Source organism: Glossina fuscipes, unplaced genomic scaffold (genome assembly GCF_014805625.2).
Source record: "Glossina fuscipes isolate IAEA_lab_2018 unplaced genomic scaffold, Yale_Gfus_2 28, whole genome shotgun sequence".
Lineage (NCBI taxonomy): Eukaryota > Metazoa > Arthropoda > Insecta > Diptera > Glossinidae > Glossina > Glossina fuscipes.
This window is the reverse complement of record NW_023998423.1, coordinates 6,628,987-6,644,245: the sequence shown is the minus strand read 5'-3', so window position 1 is coordinate 6,644,245 and position 15,259 is coordinate 6,628,987. Positions and strand designations below refer to the sequence as shown.

Sequence of the window (15,259 nt, the reverse complement as noted above, 5' to 3'; positions counted from 1 at the left end):
TTCCTTTTTTATATGCGCTGCAGTGATGGTGTAACTATAAGATTCATTGCAAAAAATATATATAACATAATAGAGGGCACTAAAATCCCCCATAAAATGTACATATGCTCCGATTTAGATATACTTTGGAAGCCACAATTACGAAAAAGGTGATCTCAAGTTTTTTGACATCACCGTTTGTAAATCACTGCTCATATATTGCGTAGTTTCATTTTGCAATTAAGAAAAACTTGTCCCTACGATGCAATATTTATCGTTTTCTATCATAATTATAAACTTTTCTTCCCAATGCAGGTAATTAAGATGTCGTTTTAAACCCAGAAAAATTCCTCCCTTGTTTTGTTTTACTTTTGACCGGGAGTAGAGAGAATGCTAGACTAGACATAGACAATAAATAAAATGTGTAGAGTAAATTAATAACAAAAGAGAATAGAAAGTTTTCTTTTTTCTCGTTTAACCAAAGTGTTGCCATATTTTATTTCATTTTTCTATGAGAGATTAAACGTTTTACAATGATGCGTACAATTATTTTTACATATTCTCTCCCCTTACACGCTATTGTTTGTCTCTTAATCTTTCACTACACATTCCGTCCATAAGGGCTCATACATGTGCAAAAAAATCGGTAAAGAAATTTTTACATAAAAACAAAAACATTCTTTATACGCACTGCACACACATCGTAAAAGGAAAGCATAGAGATTGAACTACAATAGATTGTTAATTAAATCTTCTTAAATTGTTAAATTTTTAATTGTGATTTTTCTTATAAGCTTTTCTACTGTTTACAAGTATTATTACAAAAATGAGAGCATAAGGGCTCTTCTTACTTTCTTTTTTCTTTTAAAAGAGCGTTTTAAAGGATTAAACGGACAACAAACATTACAAATCATTCTCTTCAATTAAAAACCATATATATGTTTATTTGTTACGATTACATTGCTTGATTGATGGGCGAATTTGTTTTGTTTTTCTTCAATTTTTGTCTTTCTGCTTTTTTTACTGGGAATTTCCGTCAAATTGAATTTTAATTTGTTTGCTTTTTGTTATTTATATAGCTGAGGAAATTCTATTGTATCCGGCTTAATTGGCAATTTAGCGAAATAAGAAAATTGTTTTCCATACTTTTTAATTTTTTTTTTGTTATTTTTAACTGCTTTTTCAAGGGAGAAGTTTAGTTTTTCGAACATCCAATACACATATACTATGTATACTATGTATATGTGTTTATTAATAGCGATTATTAGTTTTATTATTCAGTCACTTTTAGATTTAATGCAATTTATTGGATACGTATATATATGTATACAAATATATATATATATATATATACAATTTTATGTAACTTAATTATATAACTTAAGTATATTTGATTAATTGAACATTTTTCACAATTGCACTGGTTTCATTTCTATTCTTTTTTTCTTATTTTATTTTGCCTCGTTTGGACATATTTTGGTTTTGATTATTTCATTGCAAGTACATAGATATCAATCGCTACTGTTTTCTTAGCAGTCTATCCGTTTCTTCCTTTCTAAGCAATATAAAGCTCTTTCTATTAAAAGCTAAAGGAAATTAAGAGAATCTCAGTATGCAAGAAAAGCTTGAAATGTAAAGAAGCTTAATGATAAATAAAAAAGCAAAACGTTTTGCTTGATTACAATTCTAAAAACTTTTGAATATGAAATAAAATATTTTTTTAAAAATTTCCAATATTTAAAAAAATTGTTTTAATCTTTTTAAAATGTTTTTTAATTATATATTTTTATTTTAATTAACACTTGTGCACTGTTACATGACACGACTGACACCTTACAAGAGAACACAATTTTTTACAAGATTCAAAAGAAAACATTGCAAACCGTTAACAATGTTAAATTTCAAGCAAAAACAAAATTTATTGCATATCTACTCATGTATTACAAATAATGCTTAGGTTACCGGTATTCTTTGTGCCTTTGCGTATATCAAGTCAAATGCCAATGCGAACATTTGATTGTTGTTAGCTTTCGTTTTGAGAAGTTAATCAATAACTCAAATCCGTTGCAACCTAACAAATTTACTGATGTAAGATAATCTCATTGTTTTGATTTCTCGTCTATTTTCTGTTTATATCAATTTTCATGCCAATGTTAAACAAATAAGTATTTCCTTTCATTCTCATTCAGCCAAACAGTTATCAGTAACAGTGGACTACCATCTACATGTAAATACCCTACATCACCCTAAAATTCTTCATGTAACGACTTTTCCAAATATGAGAAGTGGTCGAAAAGCTCATCTGCACCAAGTTTCATTAAAATATCTCAAAAATTACGGCCTGTAAATCGAGGACAAGTAAACAAGACGGACAGGTGGAAGTACTAGTTTAAATTCATTCAGAAAGCGATTCTCAATCAGTCAGTATAATAAAGGTGGGCCTATCCCAAGACCTTCGGGGTGCTGCATACGTCTGCACAAGCTTAAAATATCATTGTACCACAAGAAGTGTAGGATATAAAAATATATGAACTAAGTTCATCATCCAATTCATACTTTATATTGTAGATATATTGCGTTAAAAAACAAGACTCGTCTTTGGCGAGTTCTCTTGCCACATCTATCAAATGAGTAACAGAATCAGAAATGTCCAGCGGTTCTTGGTAAGCCCTTAAGAACCAATAGCGCATAAAGGGGCTGTAAATGATGTCATATTAAAGTTTAGATCAATACATGCTATAGAGTGCAAGTTATTGATATTCTTACTATGACGGTTTTTGCTGTTTGCAAGCTTTTAATTTTTAGTAGACTATCATGTGTTTAAATGAATAGGTCACATCCATAAATTTTACTTGGAGACCTAAGTCAAGAGAATATCTATCAAACATTAACTTTTCTTCATTTTTACCTTAGCAGTACCAAAGGTACATGTGAGGAGAAAATGGAAATCTCATTATTATTCGTTGTCGAAATCGATTCGAAAGCTTGTGGTGATTAATATTACGGCCAACTTACGCTTGATGATGTCTTAAATGTGCATCTTTTGCAAATATAGCTCCATGTTCTCGTCTGCATTAAAAGAAAAAGCAATCATGCATAAACGTGCAAAGTAATATTCTTCATAGAGATGAGCAGAGCCAATGTAATAATAAATACGATAAGTTTCAATAAAAAAAAAAACAAAACAAATTTAGAATTAAAAAAGTAACAGACAAATAAACATCACTTTTAACGATGACAAAGTTTTTGCAAATTCGAACTTATCTGGTATTTATATATAATATAATAAATATATATCTATACATATTATTATGATGAAAGAAATCGTAGAAATATTAAATTTATCGATTGTTTTCATATGTTTGTTATTTATGTATATATATATAAATGTACACGAAATTTTTTTAATTCTAAAAAAACTTTTTTTTTATTGAAATTAGTCTCGGAATATATATCATTATTCAATCTTCATAATTTAAATGGGAACTTATGAAGTTATCGTAATCATTATTAGATTGGCCTTGCTTTTGTTTATATATGATGCATATATATATGTGATGCATATACATTGTTCAGTTTGAAACAATTTGCATTTTCGTAACATTCTCGATCAGCTGATGTCGAAGCGTGAGAAAATTTGTTCATATATTTGTTCATATGCATATAAATTTGTTCAAACTGAATAGCTTGTATCCCTCTTATACATATATATATATATATATATATATTCAATAATGAAAAAACGTTACCATTATCATACGCATATAATTTGCGTAATTTAAGCTATAGGTTCTTTTATTAAAAAAGTAATTTTACGATATTTCGTGATATAGCCGTACGTGTTGGTGACCTCTTGCTCATATGACGAGATAAATAAACACGCTACACTGCAGTTTTGCCATAGAACATAAAAATTATACCCTGTTTTTCTTTGAACTTACTATTGTAGGACTGTATATTAAAAATTATATCTCATAACAAGTAAAGACTCGCTTTACGTAAGAATGGTTGTCCCAAGAGTTTTTTGAAAATCGTGGTACATATTCAAAATTCAGCATAGTTCATTTTTGTATCTTATACTACTGCTATTATTATGGATCCACTTTTATCATAAAATACTAAAATTTAAACATCTCTAGCCTAAAAAATAAAAATATTTCTACAAATCCTTGTATAGAGTAAGATCTAAAAATAGGCGTACGTCGTCGTACGTTAAATTTTATATCAAATTACTACTGTGGATCAACTTTCATCATAACATGTTAGAACTAAAACATTGGGTCTTAAAAAATAAAAATTTTCATAAAATTGCTTATATAAGGTAGGTAGGCCGAATTTGGTATAGTGAATTGTTTTATATTAAATTACTACTATGATCTGATTTTCATTGGAAGGCATTGAAAATTAGACGGTTTTGTCATATGATCTTCAATTTTCATTATACGAAAAGGGTCATACTGCAAATACTTTAAAACAAACAAGTATAAATTGTTTTGGAAATGATTCAATTGAATCTATGTGACAACTATAAGATCTTTTCCATCTATGGATTTTTGAATTATTTCGATCAATATTTTATAAAGCCAAGTACAGATCTCTTTTTTTATTAACACACTGTTCAATGTCTAAATTTAAGTGTCGATCTTTAATTTTTAATATTTAGACGATTCCCCAACTACTTCGTACAGGTCTTTGTGCGGTTGTTAGAAAGACAATTGGTTTACAATAGAAGGCTCCTTAGCCTCCGTACAGCTCCTTAGGCACATATATTTCTATGGTGTTATGAATATGTGGTATATGGAATAAGTAGTAATATAAATAAAGGAGAGAATGTATTTTTAAATTACTGTTGTATCTTTGTCATGAGTGAATTACTTAAGTTTAAGTAAAAAGAAACCATTATAAACGTAACGTAACTTATAATAGCATCTATATATAATAATTGAGAAAATGTAAAAATATATATACATTGATAAGAAAATAATAATACTACAATAATAATACAATAACAATAATTATAAAAAATAAATATAATAATAATAAATAATAATAATAAATAATAATAAATATAATATCTGCAAAAGAAAATTTTGTAATTAAAACATAGTATATACAAAGATTACCACAAACTTACCATATTTGCAAAATATTTGAGTTAAATTGACTTTACTACTCTTTTGGAGCCCGATTTTCCTTATTTCATATTTTTTGTGTTGGACCTTTTTAATCTAAAATAAAAGAAAGAAAAAACGCAAATAAGTAATACATCAGTGAAAATATATTGTAATTAAATTACTTTACTGCTTTTGGGGCCCGATTTTCCTTAGAACGATGGAATGTTTTTGTGTTTCGGTTCTCTCCAAGAGTTTTCGTTCAGCAATAGATTTAATATATACCCCAGCAAATTTATTCTCCACTGGAGCATGAACCTCCATTTGCGAAGAACTCAACTCGTGCCACGATTGTGGCTTGTATTCTCTTGCCTATTTCGGGTGCCGTCAAGCTTGCGTCAAACAAGTAGTACGCTTTGTCAAACATCTCGTTGACAAAGCCTTTTGGCCACGCTGGATTTAGATATTTTGATATGTACAGCAAGTTGTTTTTCGTATCTTTGGCCATTAGCACTCCATTTATTGCCTCGCAAAATTGTCCTTCGCTTGCTACCAAATCTCTATGGCAATCGAAGCAAATTTATTTGGTCATGTATACATCGTCTGATACAGTAACCGGTAACAAGACGCAGGTAACTATCATTTTTGTTTTCTAGTTGAACTGTCGTCAAGTTAGTGGACACTTCTCCATCGAGCTCGAATGGTTGAAACGCCTCCTTGGACTTTTCTTCTATGTCATAATTCAATTGATCGATTAGCTGGTAGTCATCTGGAGGTGGAAATCCATTCTGAATCCATGCTAATATTTGTCGACGTTTTAATCTTTTGTACAATTTTAGGATATGGTGCGAAGGTCTCGTACGTTTTTTCTTACTTACTGCCATGTTAACGAAAAAACGCTCCAGAAGATCTTGGCTTACTCTGCATGATTCTATCTGGATGCCAAGGTAAGCCAGGATCAGGTCGTCCATTAGCCTGATAAAATTATGTATTGTCGTCAAAGCGTCGACGTCTAATTGTTCCCAATGAGTGGCCGCATTAAGGTACTCTTTAGCGGGTTCCAATTTTTGTTTTAGGTTTTCCCAAGTGTTGGTCGTAATTGAACTTCGAAGGAAGACGTTCGTTACAGTTGTTAGCATTTCATATAAATTTAAAGTTCGCTCGGCAATATTACTTTCCTCGCCTGGGGCGAAGGTGTTCACATCCGCTTGCAATGACGCTGGTGTTATATTACTGCAAAATTTTATCATCTCAGCGCAACTTCGTGGGGATGATAAGGTCTGCACTACGTTTCTTCGTCGTCAGAAATATGATTTCGGCCTGTTTCTTCTTGTAATTTGTGATTGTATGCCGAAGTTTACGGTATTGTCATCTTGTGATTTTCTTTTGTATGATTGGAGCAAATGGATGTAGTCGTAGAGGAGCAATATAGGTTTCGTGCTGCCGTCTGCCTTTTTGAATTGATAAACGCCATTGAAGAAGCGTTTCACCCTATCCTTATTGGGCGACGCTCTGTCGCAGACGACAGCTCGGACATCTAGTCTGATCTCCTCTGCAGTTTTATTGCGTTGCATAATTCGCTGGGCTTACCTATATGGTTGGTTATCGGTTTTGCGCTTAGGATAACGTTAAATAGATTTAGCAAGCTCCGCGCGGAGAACATCAGTACTGTGACGCACTCCACCTTTTTCCTTTTGGATGATATTCCGCAGCCGATCATCTTATCTTCAGGTCAGCTGTAGCTTAACTGTTTACTGGTGTAGACCTCGTCGAAACTAATCTGTACGATTTTGTCGTAAGCGCTTAACTTGCTTACGACATCTTTAAGAACCTCCTGAACTTCTTGGCCTTTGCACTGCGGCCAGTTCTGCTCGCAGTTGTTCAATTTGGCGATCTTTACTTCTCCTCACTTCGGCTAGTTCTTCTTTTAGCTGTTCGATTTGGCGATCTTTACTTCTGCTCACTTCGGTTAATTCTTCCTTTAGCTGTTCGATTTGGCGATCTTTACTTCTTCTCACTTCGGCTAGTTCTTGCTTTAGCTCTTCGATTTGGCGGGCAAGTGACGCCTCCTTTGATGTGGTGGGACCGTCGTCTTCTATTATACGTACTGGGCTTGATGGCCTTGTCCGTGTTGTGGTCTCTCCTAAACTTTCTTCTATATTCTCTTCTAATTCCTCCTTGATAATTATTGTATGCCCAGTTCCCCGGTACAATTGATCTGTCAGTCTTTCCTCCGCCCTCGTCAATCCCAATTCCCTAGCATACCATATGTAATCTCCCAACTTTGAGATTTTGCTACTTCTACTGCTATTTAAATCCCTCAAGTAACGTCTAATTGCTCTAATTTTTTGTGAAACTGTCTGTTCTGTCACTAACCGCCCCGTTGTCTCCGTCAGCCTATCTGCCAGTCTCTTGCATTCTACCATGCAAGTCCTCCTTCGTTTATCACCCCACAATTTGGGGTGCTCCCTCAACAACTGACTAAAAATTTCGTTTGCTATGTTGGCCATATATACTTAAATTAAATGAATTAAAACAATAAGTAATAATAAATACGTATAAAATATATATATGTATTAATTATAGAACCTGAAAATGTTTGAAAAACAAAATAAACCAATTAAAAATAAATAATTGTCTATTCAAAAATTAAATATAGGACCATCTTTCGAAATCTTATCACCTACTCAGATTTAACAGTAGCAGATCGAATATATAAAACTGTATTGTATTATAAGGTAAACGAAATATTCTCTTTTCATAAATCAAAGGTTTCCCTACAGCTGCCCCCAAAAAAAAAAGGAAGAAATTTATTTATTTATTTATTTTATTCCACCTATACAAGAAACTCAACTAAAACAAAATGGCAGTCGAGTTCAATTGACTCTTAAGTAAATCTTAAAATTAATTAATAAAAATAAATAAAACGGCATGGGTACGAGCTCAGCCAGTAAACGAGGGATTGTTATTGTTTTTGAGGGATGTGATCGCTCTGGCAAATAATCGTCTACTAGATGAGTTTCTCCAGATCGCGGTCAAACGATTTCAGGAACGTAAATCAAATATTGGTCAAACAATGAATTCTTATCTCACTAATAAAAAACAGATATCCTACGAAGCTATTCATCTGTTGTTCACAGCAAATCGTTGGGAATACATACACACAAAACGAACGATTACAAAAAAGGCATTTTTTACTAATAACGGACAATTTTCTAATTACGATTTATATGAGATAATTAATTATGCAAAGTTTATAAGAAACCTAAACCACTTGAATATATATACAAATATATTTATTTACACCTTGTAAACTTTAAATGAACACAAGATATTTTTAGACAAATGAATTACATTTTTAGACTAATGATATAAATTTTTAGACTAAAAGAAACGATCGAGATGATACAACCTGGCAACGTTATTAACCTAGCTACAAATGGTTACTACTACTACTTCTTCTATGCACAAATGTACAACCAACAACAAATTTAAAAGTAATTCTTTTTAGACTGTGATTTCGAGCTTGTTTGCATGTGACATGAGTAACATGAGTATATCAATAGAGATTTAGTTATTATAATTTAATAAGAATAGCGCAAGGAATTGTGGCCTTAAGATGTGATATGAAAGAGTAAAAAAGAAATGGAATACGAGTATATCAATTGATATTTGCTTATAAATAAAAATTGCTTCAATAAATATGAAAAAATATTAAAATAATGTAAAATATTTTACTATATATGTGTGCACATGTGTCTGTACAATTTTTTTCACAAACAATGTGCAGGGTATTTTTCTGCAGTTAAATGTAACTTTTTGGTCTGCAAACTTCAAACACAATATGGCGGAGCACCTTCTTGTTTGTATACCGCAAATATTAAAAATGTAAACCAAAAAAAAATTTGACTAAATGCAAAAACCTATTCTAAAATTTCATTACTGAATAAAACAATATATGATTTCATACGGAGACACCAACGAAACTAGCAGCATTTCAGATGGGTCTCCTTTATAAAGAATGATTTATAAGTAATAACAAACCCACTTACCAGTTAATGCAAATATATTTTTTTTTAAAAATGCACTAAAAATTTTTTACACTTTAAATATTTGATAACTATAAATTATTTTTGGATTTTCGATAACTAAAATTTTATTTAATAGGTTTATTTGAAAATTTTATTCAATAATTTTGAGTTTTGCTTTGGTTTAATTTCAATGCTTATAATGGATTCCTTATTAGATGTCTTCCTAATTGCTTTTGAATTGGATTTGCTTTGAAGTTCATATAAAACAATTAGCTTCTACAGACCAATCATACCACACTTGCATGAATTATGATCAAAATACCTTCCACCAACCTGTCATAATCACACTAATACCTTCTCCCAACCTGTCATAACCAAACTAATACGCTCTACAAACCTGTCATAACCACACATCATCACATTCGATTAAAAAACAGTTCAAAGTACATTTAATATACGATGATTCAATGTAGATACTTATAATTATAATTTTATTAAGCTTTTTTGATTGTTATGGCCGAATCTGCAGGCTGGAATGAAACATTTAAAACACGTAAATTTTGAGATAATGATTTATGACTAATTTGCACTGTTTTTCGGAAATTCATCTATCAAAAATGAAAAGAAAATAAATATTTCAGATCGAGTTTAATTTCGAAACAAATTTGAACACGCACTTAGGTGGGTAGATATCACTAAATCAATTTTGCTACGTACTACTAAGTAATTATCTCAAGGATCGATCAAAAAAGTGTTCATATAACGTGTACAAAATTTATCTTAAGCTTCACAAAAACCTTTATAATTAACTTGAAATTCGAATAGGCAGCTTAGTCACTGCTATGATATCGATACAATTAAACAATTGTCTCATCTCTAATATGTTATGGAAACAAAGCAAAAGCAAATTATAAAAAAATTTTCGACAGAAGTTTTCTGTCGTGACATTAATTCGCGGAATAAAAATATTTTAAATTTAATTGGAACGATATTAAAAATAAAAATGTATAATTTTTAAATTAAAATTTAATGAATACAGCGGAAAAATTCCTTTAACCCGGAGTAATTGCATTCGAACGATTTTAAAGGATATAACTCCGCCGAAGATTGGCTGCATGGCGTTACGTTTCGATTGTGTAATATAATTCTTGGAGTTCGTGATTAAAGAAAAAATTCGATTCGAGAAGAAAGACCTTACAAAACAAACGGAAAAATATAATAACACTAAGCTGAAAAAGCTGAAAAGAACGGCTGTAAAAGTATAATTTCAAAAACACTGGTAAGGTAACGCAAGGGGAAGTGAATCAATTTTTTTTTTATTGGAAAAAACTTACGAGAACTTTGAAAGGCTTTTTTCTCCAGAAGCGTCAATATTATATGTAGCCAAAGATACTTTTGGACTTTTGTTATCACACCTTAAGATACTTTTCTAGGTATTTCCATGCCATTTCTTTTCGAAAACATTTGTATTAAATTATATATTACCATGATATGATTGTTATAACCTACATCTAAATCTATTTTTAGCCATTTATTGGATTTATTTCAATTCAGGGTTATTGTTATGTAAAACAAAAACAGTTTCGCTTTGTGTTTGGACAGATAATAAAGTGTTAATGAACTGATGTTGCCCGAACATTGTTTATAAAATTATATTAATACCTGTTATTTGCAGACATTTTGAAGATCTTGCATAAATTATGGTTGTTTCATCCCATTGCTGCACTGAAACTGTGTTTGACTATTCATGGAAGCAAGTGGTGCAGGCATTTTGGAATCGTTATCCCAATCCCTCCAGGTAGGTTTTCTTTATTTCTTCCAGTATTAAGAACTGCTTATAAGTAGTGGAGTTTTTTAGTAATCATGTATTAACAGAAGACACAATTTCTCGGGAAGTGCGTGACGGTAAGCTGTATTCGCGGCGTATACTCTCTAAAACTAATCATGTGCCTAAATGGGGTGAACGTTTTTATAAAAATACTCCAATTAAAATAATTGAAGATTCTATTTTGGATCCGAAGAACAAAACTTTAACCACATTCACGCGAAACATTGGCATGAAAAAAATTATGGTATGTTTTTCACTTCAATCGCTTCAAAGCATTGTAAACCGGGGAATAACAAATTTTTCTTACAGAAAGTTGATGAAATTGTCGAATATACCGAGCAGAAGGACGGGCGCACCTTAGCTATTCGTCATGCTTACATTAGTTCACAAGTTTTTGGCTTCTCCCGGGCTATAAGAGCTTTTGGTGTCGAACGATTTAAGTCGAATTGCCTAAAAACTGCCAATGGTTTCAATTTTGTTTTATGTAATATGTTTCCTAATCACAAACATGTCGCTCTCGTTCGAAGTCCAACGCCGGCAGTTCTATCTATCACGACAAAATCCAATCTTGAACAGCAGCAACAGCAGCACCATCATCCAGCGCAGACTGTCAGTAAAGCAGAATCATTTAAAAAGGGTGTGAAACAAAGTTATGATTTCCTAAAATGTCAGGCTAGCAAAATAGCTCAGATGTTTTCCATAAAAAACTGATTGGATACGAATAAACCTCCCTGAAGTAATGATTAACACAGTAGCGTAGTTACCCGGTTTAAAAGAAAGCTGCTGTTACGTATTAAGAGAAAAAGTTTTTGGGGCAGTTGGAATAAATGCACTGTTTGACTTCCACTTTTTGATAAATGTACTGCGGATGCTATTAAAGATGTGGGATTACTCTTTTCATCTGCCTATAATTCCATAAAACATTTAATCCAAAAAATTTAAATTCATTTGCTTTGAATTATTATTACAGTGTTTGTTGTCTTCATTCCAAATATATAGTTTATATAAAAAAAATTCCTTTCCCATGTCTGCAATTTATAAATTCGCCTCTCCCTTTTCCGAGCACGTGTTATTGTATACACTCGATTGTAAATTAGAATTAATTCTTCTCATATTATTTTGTAAAAATCTATTTAACAATATTGTTATCGTTGTAAAAGAAATTAGAACAACATACTCTTACAATCCGTAATCGATATATATATATATATTTCATATATTATGTATCAATGTATATACAAGTAAATTTAAATGCGTTATGGAACTACGACTGGAATCTTTCAATTGTCTTTAAAATAGAACTGCGAAGAAAATGGAAGGCGTTTTGTACAGCTTCATTTTTAAACATAAAAGGGCTCTGTAACGAGGGGGTCAGCTTTCGTCTTGTTTTAAAATATTTATACCCTTAGGCAACTTGTAATATATGTAACCCCCAATTTTCAACCCAACTAGCACGAAAAAAATATTTCCTACGTTTTTTATTAGTATTGTTGATGTTATGTTTGGACTGTTTATGTTGTGCGCGCCTGTCCAAGATAATGTAATCCATCTTCATGCAAATAACTCATTAGCAAAACATTGCGATGCTAACCAGTCAATTATAAAAATAAGCAAATTATCCCACTTGTGTGCGTACTTCCGGAGCAGTATATTTGATAACCATGTCGTTGGTAGTATTACGAAAAAATTAATCCATCAGGTCGTGACAAAAAAAACAGGAACGAATATGGAGTGTGCTAAGGAATAATAAAGAGCCAGTTTCAATTCTCCTATCTAATGCTACGACCACTGATACCGAAAACACCAAAATCACATTACAAGAATGAAGGGTTAGATGGACTTGGTTCTGCTAGCTTGCAAAGAAATTGCTAAAGAAATCACTTTCAAGTATTATCACGGCACTAAATTTTTTTTTTTTTTTGCTTGTTACATAAAACTACATAATCGATGCAACGGTGAAATGAACGTTGAATGGAGAAATATATCTTTCAATCTTAATAACTTTTTTTTGGAAAGCTTAGAAAAGAAAAAGCCCGAAAAGTGTTGGAAGTGCAATAAAATAGTTTACGAAGTAGGGATAGAGGTCCCTTAAATCACTGATTTTGGGAAAACGAAGATTTTGTACCATATTAAGTTTACTGTGTTTTTTTACCTAAGCAAGAAGACAAGGCAAGAAGAATTTCGGTTAAAAATTTTCATAAAAAATTTGTGTTTTACATTGTATTTATAATCTTAACAGCTTTAGGCTTTTTTTTGGAGAAGCTACAAGAGCGCTGTAATCTGGATGACGCGAAGAGGCTCGAAAAGTCTCGTAGGCAGGGAGATTGCTTGGTTTGCTTTTAGACTTTTACGAACGTTCTAGGCTTTAAATTTTTGGTAATGTTTTTGAGTCCTCTAGTGTGGTCTCTCACATGCTTTTCCGGAATCAAATATGATCATAGAAGTCGCTCTAGCTTACTTAAAAAAAAAAAAAAAAATTCAAAGTAATAGACTTCGACTTCAGAAGTAACACCGGCATACGTTTTAAAACCGAAAGGAACTGCTTGCCGTGACATGAAATTAAGCGATTGTTCACGTGGTGTAGTTTAGCTACGAGGAAGAAGAAGACCGGTACAATATATTTATAAGCATTAAGAAGAAGACCGGCACAATATATTTATAAGCATCAAGAAGAAGACCGGTGCAATATATATAAAAGTGTCAGGAGGAATTGTTTACAATAAATTGCAACACTTCGTTTCTGTTAACGTATGTCGGAAATTCTGGTAAAAACTCCATATTTTAGTAAATGTTAATGTAAACAATTGCAGCGGTTCCCTTACTGTTATTGGACATTAATATTGCTTAAAGTGCCTATTGCGCTATTTATCTTATGGTAAAAACTAGTGAAACTTGTTGACGATTGCAAATGACTGTAAACCGTAGATGAAAATTCGCTTAAATTATAGAATATTTCTGATAATCTATTTAATTTAGAATACATTACTTAATTTTAATTATAATAAAGACAACAACCAAACTAATCTTAACAAGTAATACATTAACTGGCCTCAAGCCTTCAAACAGCTGTTGTTATATGTTGTATCTAACAGGAAAAATCAAATATAGATGAATTCAACTAAAATGTATCTTCCAATTTACCAGTAAAACGCTAGACTCCAGGCATTAATATAAATCCAACTAAACTCTGTGCCACGGGCACCAACATATTGCTAGTAGCTCTTGCATTTGGCGACTAAGATCACCTTTTGCTGAGTTTATCCATTTTATCTTGCTGTTCATTTTTATCTAAGGAATAGGCTTTATTATCAGCCTAGAAAGAACGAATCAATTTATTATTAGATATTAACTAAGGAGAAAATAATGTTTGTAGATTTATATAAACTACTACATACGAATTTCATGTGCGAAAAGTTCAAGGGCTCCACGTTTATTTTTGATCCTTCTAACCCATCGCTGCAAACTAATGCTATTCATTGTATGCATAGAAGAAAAACATAACGCGTTTACAAGGAGGATATCTATTGAAATAAGAGCTTTCTTTCGCCACGTAAATTGCCAATGCGACGGCAGAAAGAAAACGAAAAAAAATTTGCATTGCAATTTAATAAAAATCATCTTAATAAAAATCGTCTTCTTTAATTGCAGTATATGTTTGTACAATACATTACATACATTTTTGCAATGAAACTTATTAGGGGTTTGTAAAAATTTTGATCATTGACTTCTACAGGGAAAATAATAAAGAAATGTAAATTCTTTGTATGTAACGGTTAAGTTCGATGATTCCTCTGTATAAAATAACAGGTAGCCATTTAATAGTATAGATTCATGCCGCGTACGCCGACGCTCATCATGTGAACCTCAAAATACTTCTTCCTCCAAATTTCAGTCACTCAGTCAGTCATTCAGTCTTCCTGTCTGTTTGCAAGTCAGTCAGTCAGTCAGTTTGTCTGTCGGGATGTCATTTATTCAGTCAGTCAGTCAGTCTGTCCGTCCGCCTGTGTGTCTGCCACTCTGTCTTGGAAGAAATCGACTCCCGAAACCCACCAAACACGTTCAGAGGCTTATGGTGGTGCTGCTCTATGATAACCCAATTGTTGAATAAATTTCTTTACATGTATTGTACGCCTTTAGAAAATGAGCGCATATTCGTTCTCAATCATTCAACAGGTCTCTTTATAAAAAAGCCATCGATGCGAGAATAAGCGCATATGTTCTCAGTAATTTGTATAAAGATTCCATACAATTGAGAATGTTTGAATGGTTTTGGGTTTGGGTTGTTGGTTTTGGGTTGAAAGGTTTAAAAG

The 15,259-nt window shown here is 31.9% G+C and overlaps 1 protein-coding gene across 2 annotated transcripts; it reads left to right on the top strand.

Annotated features, from left to right (window-relative positions):
• The first annotated feature begins 10,019 nt into the window (after nt 1-10,019).
• Nucleotides 10,020-12,154, top strand: LOC119636742 (protein preli-like). 2 transcript variants are annotated; one of them, XM_038032322.1, is made up of 4 exons: nt 10,020-10,405; nt 10,797-10,919; nt 10,980-11,193; nt 11,259-12,154. In XM_038032322.1, the coding sequence occupies exons 2-4, from the start codon at nt 10,822-10,824 to the stop codon at nt 11,658-11,660; spliced, it is 714 nt and encodes a 237-aa protein (XP_037888250.1). In that variant the 5' UTR covers nt 10,020-10,405; nt 10,797-10,821; the 3' UTR covers nt 11,661-12,154. The 2 variants fall into 2 exon arrangements, with proteins under 2 accessions (XP_037888250.1, XP_037888249.1); XM_038032321.1 differs by having other exon boundaries at nt 10,021-10,400; nt 11,259-12,150.
• Nucleotides 12,155-15,259: the final 3,105 nt, after the last annotated feature.

Excerpts from the sequence above, each read along its gene's own strand:
- LOC119636742 (XM_038032322.1), top strand. The coding sequence starts at position 10,822 with ATGGTTGTTTCATCCCATTGCTGCACTGAAACTGTGTTTGACTATTCA. Across the intron at positions 10,920-10,979 it reads CGTTATCCCAATCCCTCCAG|TAATCATGTATTAACAGAAG; the intron begins GTAGGTTTTCTT and ends GGAGTTTTTTAG. Across the intron at positions 11,194-11,258 it reads TTGGCATGAAAAAAATTATG|AAAGTTGATGAAATTGTCGA; the intron begins GTATGTTTTTCA and ends TTTTTCTTACAG.